Genomic DNA, 8,753 nt, shown 5'->3' with positions numbered 1-8,753 from the left:
CGCTGGGAAGTTGAGCGCACAAATCAAACTCGAGTTTTCGCCTTTAAACTATCTGACTGATTAAACTTGGCAACACAATTGTTGTAGAGGTACTCTGAAAGAGGTAGAAGGAGTTTTGCATATATTTTTAAGATTTCAGATCTGTCAATTTGTCTGTATGTTTTCCCAAATCAGAGCTCGTGACTAGCATTAAACTTCAGCCAGCTACAACATCTATCTTTTTGTTGACACTGGCAACACTCAGGTTGTAACGGCAGCTTATCTGATTGGCTACTGTGAGAATGTGGAGTCACCAAAGGGAGGTAATTTAATCATTGGCTCGAGAGTCGGTAGATGCATCCAGGGTTTAGTGGAGATTTATCGGAATGTATACCCTGGAGATTATCGAGGATGTGTGCTAAATATGAAGTATTTTGTTATTTGTTTGTTGAAGCACTCAGCAATATATTCCAGCTTTATATGGCTGGTCTGTAAGCAATGGAATCTTGGACCAGAGAATCCAGTGATCGACATCATGAGCATCAATCTACATAAATTGGGTTGGTTGGTTTGTTGTATTATATTGTAATCTAAATACATAATTTTTGGGGAATACATCATGTGGTAGAAGCTACCCTGAGGGCTGATAGTTAGTATTATTCAGATAAATCCATTATATATTTCTTGAGAAGCATGGTGTGATATAGTGCCTTTAGTTTAATATTGCCACATAAAAACAATACCGAGGATACTTAATGATACCGCGGGTGAACATTTATTTTTTGTCGTTAGCAATTCACCGAAACATACAAATCCTGTGATTCAAACTGAAGATCATAGGACCTAGGAGGACTATTGAAGTGGAGACAACTATTGCAATAGCTAAAGTCTATTGCAACATACTATTACTATAGCTTATAGTCTATATAACTAACAAGAAACTTGAAACCCAGATCAAGTTTGTTTAAGAGGTAACAAGGGCAGATAACTCTAAATAAACAAGTAAACAAATCTGATACTTCCTGTATTTTTGTGCTATGCATTTGATCAACAGAAGTCAATTACTAAACTATCGATAGTCACACATACAATCGATGCATCGATAGTTTTGTGTTTCTACCATCGACACTTGCTATTGGTGACTTAACAATTGCAATTCATCGATAGTTTATTGGATCATTACAGCCTTAATCAGACCACAATTTCATAAGGAACATCATGACAATGTACAGATGACAAGTCCTATTACAGGGCATGAAAAAACACACTGACAGATAGTGCCAATGCAAGACCAAATCATACCAAGTTTGATGGGGTCTTGTGCATAATTCTATTTTACTTCACGATAAATTTTTATCTAAATACCCCTCAATCTGAAATATTTGTAATGCTCTAAATTTTAACTTTTCAACTAAATTATCCAACCTGTCCAGTGGCTTGCCTAGCTCCCAGTATCCTGGCTCGAATCAGTCCCAGCCTCTCTGTACTGCGGACTAATTTCACCTTCGAAGGTCCTGTATATACCTGGACAGACGAGCCTTGAGGTGGTCTGCAGCAGATGTATCACACGTTATATCATGTGCATAGTTACCATGGTTACTACAGAGTTAGGTGAGTTGAGTTAAACATCGCTTCAACAGTATTTCTGTTATATCACAGAGGTCATGGCTGAAGGATCCCATGTGATGAAGGTCGATGTTGTTTGCAACACTTGTAAACAATTCCGAGAAAATAGTGTGAGTGTGCTATTCAAACTCATGAATGTAGAATTCTGGCTTCTAAGGACCATTCATAATTTATGGCTAGGGGTGATGATGATTTTATGAAGAAGCATGTACATATGAATGACACCCCCTAAAATTTATGTACAAAAATAAGTGACCCCCTCCCTTCTCATAATTTCTAGGCATAATTTAAAACATTTTTATGTACAAACTTGCTGACCCCAGCTCCCCAGAACAAAATGGTGACCACCACCCCCTAAAATCATCCCACCCCAACCAAGCCATAAATTATGCGCGAGGTAACTCTGCATACCACGTAAAATAGTCGCCACCACTTGCCCCTTCCGTGAACTCCAAGAAGACTCGCCCCCTATCGATGCTTGTTATGTTGCGCGAAAACTGACCTCACTAACCTTTTGTAAAACTAACCTCACTCACTCACTTTCGCTCACTATTTTTAAGAAGTGAAAATACAGAATGCTGACTGACCAAATGTACTTGCATCATCCACCAATATGATCTCATGGAGATACTTTGCAGGTCCGTATGAGGATTGTCTCGAACGGATCTGACGAGAGTAGACCACTTTCGTTGTAGAAACACATGACCACGCTGGGCCATGGGCAGGTCCTCTGGGTACTGCTGCTCCTGGCACCTGACAACAAACAAAGCCATGTCTCAATATAAACATTAGTTTATACACCATCTGACAAGTATCTTCAGTGAAAACCTGACGAGGCTCCAGAAAATTCAAATACAGATAGACAGTGATGCGGAATATAGCACTACATGATCATGACGATGATGATGATGATGATGATGATAAGGAGGAGGAGGAGGGGCACAGAACTCACAATGTATTCCTGGAGTCTTTGATAGGTCTGATCTCCCCAAGCCTCTCACTGAGCAGCTCATTGAAACCATGGTGAGCCATACCTGTCCAAAAAGTAATGCATAGTGTAAAATTCAAGTGAAGTTAGTTTGTTAGTTTTGTTGCTCAACACTGCACTTAGCAATGAATATTCCAGGTAGGTGACAGTGGCCTGTAAGTGATGATGATGATGATGATGATGATGATGACGATGATGATTTTGTTTGTTCATTGTTTAACGCTGCACTCAGCAATATTCCAGCGAGCCTGATCACCAGATCCCGTTAGTTGCCTCTTAGGACAAGCATGGGTTACTTAAAACCAATTCTAACTTGGATCTTTCGATGATTGTGGACAAAATGATCTGATGATATGAGGCAAGGATAAAAGGGTACAAACTAATCTATTCTCATCAAGCTTCTCCATCCATTACAATCAAAAATATTGGTAGTGATTCATTCCAACTTTCAAACAGGGAACGATTTAGTGCCTTGATTATTACTTGCACAGGTGCAACCCAATATTACAAAGTACAAAATGCAACCGGGTGCAAGTCAATTTTTGAGTGGGTAAACTTCCGAATAAAACATCTAAATAAATCAATAGCATATTTCTTTCATTACACATTGCAATAAAAGCAGTGCAACTGGAATTTGTCTGGTGCAACTAGGTTTTTATTTTAGGTTGCACCTGGTGCAAGTAGGTTAACATCTCTTAATGGAGCCCTGCTTTGTCAACCATTAAAAGTAATCAGGAACAAGTAATAATCATGACAATGTAAGAAATAGCGAGAAATCAATGAGTTGGGTATTTACCTTCACTTAAGATATTTTCATCTGTTTTATTTCTCACCATACCAACTTTAAATAGTTCCATGTCATCTTCTTTGGTCCACACAGCTTTGACTAGATAGGCATCGGATGAATGTCCATGCTCTGTGGTCTCTAATATATTCAACACTGCACTTAACTCCGGGAACACAACATTATTTGAAAAGGTGTCAAACTGTTCCGTTTGGAGTAGTTTTAATGTCAAGTATGCCACCATACAGACTACTCCAGCTTGGCAGCAGAGTCTCCAGAACATCTTTATTCAAAGAATCATCTTACTGGAATTGTGCACAGGTTATCTCAGTTTCTTCCAGGTTATCTGAATAGAAAACAGAAATGGTATTACATATATTTGAACACATAATCACATGAGGAGGCTCAAGGTAACTGATTGAGTGACTGAGTGAGTAAGTGAGTGTGTGAGTTTTACACTGCTTTTAGCAATATTCCAGCAATATATTTTTATATAATGGCATGGAAGCCAGAAATTGGCTTCACCCACTGTACACATGTAGGGAAGCAAACCTGGGTTTTAAGCACATGGCAACCCTAACGCCTCTATGGTTTTAGGCTGCTTTTAATCACAGCGGGGGAACACCAGAAATGGGCTTCACACATTGTAGCCATGTGGGGAATTTAACCCGGGTTTTCTGAGTGACGAGCGAACACTTTAATCATTAGGCTACCCCACAGCCCCTCAATATACAGTGAAACACAACTGTGGTGGTGTGTGGTCCTGAGCATAGAGCTCAGGTCACTATCAGCTGAAGTTAAGCAACTTGGTGAGGAGAGTCCTTGGATGGGTGAGTGTGTGTGACAGCTTGACTCCTGAGAGTTTCTAGGACTTCACTCCTGCCCAACAACCAAGCACATGTGATGCACATGGTTAGGTTGGGGTGAAACGGTATACTGCAGTATTTTGCCTTTGGTTTGGTATACAATAATGCATTCCAGAAATTCTGTATTTTTGGTTTTTGTGCTGTCATATTATTAATCTTCTTATCTACTGAACCGAAATGGACTGAACTGAAGACACTGTACTGCAATACTTATCATAGCATGGAAAGAGCGTACCATTTCACCATTAACCTTAGGCAAGTGAGTTTGTTCAAAATTGCCTCTGTTCACCCAGCAGAAAATGGATACCAGTGGGAAAAATCACTATTAACCTTCTAGTGCTTAACAGGCAGCTTGGGTTATCTGGGGTAATAATAATCAGATTCTGTTAGCACTTTGAGCATGTGCCTTGCACATGAAAAAGGATATTATTCACAATTATTATTATTGTCAAACATTTTAATGTGTAAGCTAGATCCCTGTGTATTCCTTCATTGTTTATCCATTGTATTAACATGATTAAACCTTGAATCTTTTACACAGGTCCTTTCAACTTTGACACAACAGTTATTGATCATAGCTTTACTCCTTTCCTTTGGGTCCAGTTTTGGAGTATTTTTACACAAATCACTGAAGCATTTATTATGGCACCAGTGTTAGGTACCAATGAGGTTAATGGGGAAACCCCTTACTAAATAGCATGCTGATCGTTGTGGGGAATGAGCGCAGCAAAGAGTCCGAAGTCGGAAGAAGCTAATTACAATTTTATTTACAAGAACAGAATAACAAGGGGTGGAAACAGAGTCATTGACAGTAACATTACTTGACAGTATGTATAAACGGAAATATGGCATTCTAACTATAAATGATTGCAATAGTTTAGGTTAAATAAAAAGTATTTAAAAAAACCAAACAACAAAAGCTACAAACAGTTATTAATATAAAGATATGGTGACGTTTTACCATGTAAGGTATATCTTTTTTTTTGCAAAGCAGCTGCAGTTTTCCCATGCCGGCCATGGTGACGTAACGTGTTAATGCTGTGCCATTTTAGCTTTACACTCTTGAAACACGTCTCAAGTAAACGTATGGTATCATTCGCATCGCCTGACTGTTGATGCCTTAATCAACACAACATAGCATCCTAGGTCTGGAGTAAGTCAACCAGAAAATATTTCTCTTACGGGTGAGCGGCATCCCATGTGCTTTTGTTGACGGAAGTAATAACCGGATATTACACGTGTAGTCGCTGAAAACACTGTAAAAACTAATTTCTGATATATACTAATTCTGGATAAATAGCACCAAAGTAAAAATATCAGTATAGAATCAGAGATGAAAAAAATGAAAAAATGGAAACCTTGTGCTAGATATACCCCAAAGTGATATTTAATGATGATATAAGGGGCAAATAGGCTTGTGGACTTTTTCGTTTGGTTAATCGATTGACCCACCAGCAGTTTATGTTTTCAATATAAATTAAAGAAACAGGTCTCGCTTGTCCTGCAGAATCCTACACAATGTCCGTATATGTAATTCTATGTGATATTCCATCCATTAAATTGAAGCTGCATCGGATACAAATCTATTCATTATTTCCGTATTCATCGTGTAGAGATTGGACAAGTTTATCTTAACGAACACACATTCTAAACTGAGTTCTGTCTGTGGGCGTTGCAGCTATACCCAAACGCACGGTGATGGAGACCAGCCCACTTGGCGTTGGTGTTGACTGAATGTAAAACGATCAACATCAAATCTCTAATGTACTGAAGTATGTTTCAACAAGTGTTTGTTGGTTCAGAGACGTGTGGGCGTGACATTTGAAAATATGTGATTTTATTTTGTTCAACGTAACTGTCAATAATTGCCACATGTTTGCAGTTTCAAGTGTTTGTTTTTGGGTAGCCAAGTGGTAAAAGTGTTTTTCATCATTCCACACACTTATGGGTTCGATTCCCAGATGTGGAGTTTACAATAAGTCACGTCTTGATGCCTCAGGTCACTCTTTATGTTACTTACTGGTATAATAGATGCACGCACATATACATAAAATAGAGAACCACAAGCAGTTTTAGAGCACTCACTCACCCCCATGTGGTGAATTGCACCTGAGTCTTCAGCAAGACGAGCAAATGCTTTAACTATTAGGCTACCCCACCGCCCTTGCAGCTGTGGGATATTCTTAACACAGCACACATGTTCCAGATCATGACAGAGTCCTGACAGGTGTCACGTGGTGATGCCCCGTCTTCGCCAGCTCAAGCTGCCTGTCGCCATCATCATCGGTTTCTGCATCATCTACTTCCTGTTGCACCGTCATGCCAGCGACATTAACCGTCGCCCGAGACCTTTCCGACCACGAGCCCACAAGGGAGTTCCAATGCCCCTTCCCCCCGACGATGCTGACGATAGTGGGAAATCATCCCAGTACAGTTTAGAGTATCTCCACGATTTAGGGAGGATTGAGACACCTGACGACCAGCGTAAACATGATCAAGGTAAGAAAACGAGATGTAGGAAGGGATTGAGACACCTGATGACCAGTGTAAACATGATCATGGTAAGAAAACGAGATATAGGGAGGATTGAGACACCTGACGACTAGCGGAAACATGATCAAGGTAGGAAAACGAGATATAGGGAGGGATTGAGACACCTGACGACTAGCGGAAACATGATCATGGTAAGAAAACGAGATATAGGGAGGATTGAGACACCTGACGACTAGCGCAAACATGATCATGGTAAGAAAACAAGATATAGGGAGGGATTGAGACACCTGACGACTAGCGCAAACATGATCAAGGTAGGAAAACGAGATATAGGGAGGATTGAGACACCTGACGAGCGCAAACATGATCAAGGTAAGAAAACGAGATATTGGGAGGATTGAGACACCTGGTGACTAGCGCAAACATGATCAAGGTAAGAAAACAAAATAAACAGAGGATTGAGACACTTTCCAACCAGTGCAAACTTGATCAAGGTAAGAAAACGAAAACGAAAATGTAATCATGAAATGTTTATGAAAATACATTGGGTCTTGGTGTTACGATGAATTACCCTTACCATATGTGTACTGAGTTCATGCCTAAAAACATTCTTTTCAGGGTTACTGCCTCCATTTACGATTGCCTTTTAAGATTGCTCCTTGTACAACAGTTGCCCCAGGTGGAGTGACCCCAGCATAGGGAGGCATTGTCCTCAGATATCATGTAGAAAGGTGTCATATTGGAATAGAAGATCTGAATTTTAGGAGATTCTCTATTGATTGTTGGCTGCTAAGCAGGATAGATAACAAGTTAACCAAATATGGGAATCCTTGGGTGTATATCCATCAATGTTGGGGCCGGTGGGGTAGTCTGGTGGTTAAAAAGTTTGTTCATCATGCCAAAGACCCGGGTTCGATTCCCCACATGGGTACAGTGTGTGAAACCCATTTCTTGTGTCCCTGCTAATAGTGTTGTTGTTTAATGCTGTTGACAATGACTGTTCAGGTTACCACCACCATGCGTTCAACATCCTCATCAGCTTACCGACTGGATTATGTTCGACCCGATCCCCCTACACACCAGGAATCCTCAGTATGCGTGATACAACAGCACAGTGACGCTGCTGTGTAGTTCTCTTAACAACAGACTCACTCACTCACTCACTCACTCACTCACTCACTCACTCTCACTCACTCACTCACTCACTCACTCACTCACTCACTCACTCACTCACTCACTCACTCACTCACTCACTCACTCACTCACTCACTCATATACCTGTGATCCTGGTTAGAACTGGTCTTAGGCAAACCATGCCACTAACTCGATTGGGTGGTCAGACTCGCTGACTTGGAAGTGACCCATGAAGATCCTGGTTAGAATTGCTCTTCATTAACCCATGTTTGTCGTAAGAGGCGACTAACAGGATCGGGTGGTCAGGCTTCGCTGACTTGGTTGACATGCATGTCATTGTATCCCATTTGTGTAGGTTGATGCTCATGCTGTTCATCATTCTATTGTCTGGTCCATACTCCTTTATTTACAGACTGCCGTTCAATAACTCACTCGGGTAATATCCTGTTCCTGACTTACAGGCTGAGATTGGTTGTCGTGTTTCAGGTGCAGTGACAACGTCTTCTCCAGCAACCTGCCTACTGCTAGCATCATCATCTGCTACATCAACGAGGCTTAGATCCGCCTTTGCTGCGTACAGTACACACTGTGATAGCCCGGACACCGGAACACCTTCTCAAGGAGATCATACTGATCGATGATTACAGTGACCTTGGTAGGCATACTGTCAACTCAAGGTCAAGGACAAGGGAGATAAGTCTATGGATAGTAGACTAACAATTAGCCTCGGAAACAAACATAGTTTACAGAAAAGAAACTAGTTCATAATAAAAAAATGAAATGTAATGAAAAGGAGTCGTAAGACTTTCTTCATTTTCAGAAACTGAAGCTATGGAAATCTATAATTTTTTCTTATCCTGACTCATGCTTATTTGCTTGTCTT

General features: G+C 40.5%; 1 protein-coding gene and 1 long non-coding RNA gene across 2 annotated transcripts; one reads left to right on the top strand and one right to left on the bottom strand.

Annotated features, from left to right (window-relative positions):
• Positions 1–2,319: 2,319 nt before the first annotated feature.
• On the bottom strand, positions 2,320–3,506 carry LOC124266186. The gene is made up of 3 exons (XR_006895657.1): positions 3,390–3,506; positions 2,558–2,639; positions 2,320–2,358 (listed from the first exon to the last, which is right to left on the bottom strand). It is a non-coding gene; the product is annotated as an uncharacterized LOC124266186 (long non-coding RNA).
• A 2,952-nt stretch (positions 3,507–6,458) lies between these two features.
• Positions 6,459–8,429, top strand: LOC124266184 (polypeptide N-acetylgalactosaminyltransferase 11-like). The gene is made up of 3 exons (XM_046700987.1): positions 6,459–6,742; positions 7,742–7,850; positions 8,357–8,429. Exons 1-3 carry the CDS (start codon positions 6,484–6,486, stop codon positions 8,427–8,429), a joined length of 441 nt encoding a protein of 146 aa, XP_046556943.1. The 5' UTR covers positions 6,459–6,483.
• Positions 8,430–8,753: the final 324 nt, after the last annotated feature.

The sequence above is a fragment of the Haliotis rubra genome, unplaced genomic scaffold (assembly GCF_003918875.1).
Source record: "Haliotis rubra isolate DU_JTF1 unplaced genomic scaffold, ASM391887v1 Scf1237, whole genome shotgun sequence".
In the NCBI taxonomy this organism is placed as follows: Eukaryota; Metazoa; Mollusca; class Gastropoda; order Lepetellida; family Haliotidae; genus Haliotis; species Haliotis rubra.
Note: the sequence above shows the minus strand (reverse complement) of the source record. Positions and strands in the feature narration are given on the sequence as shown.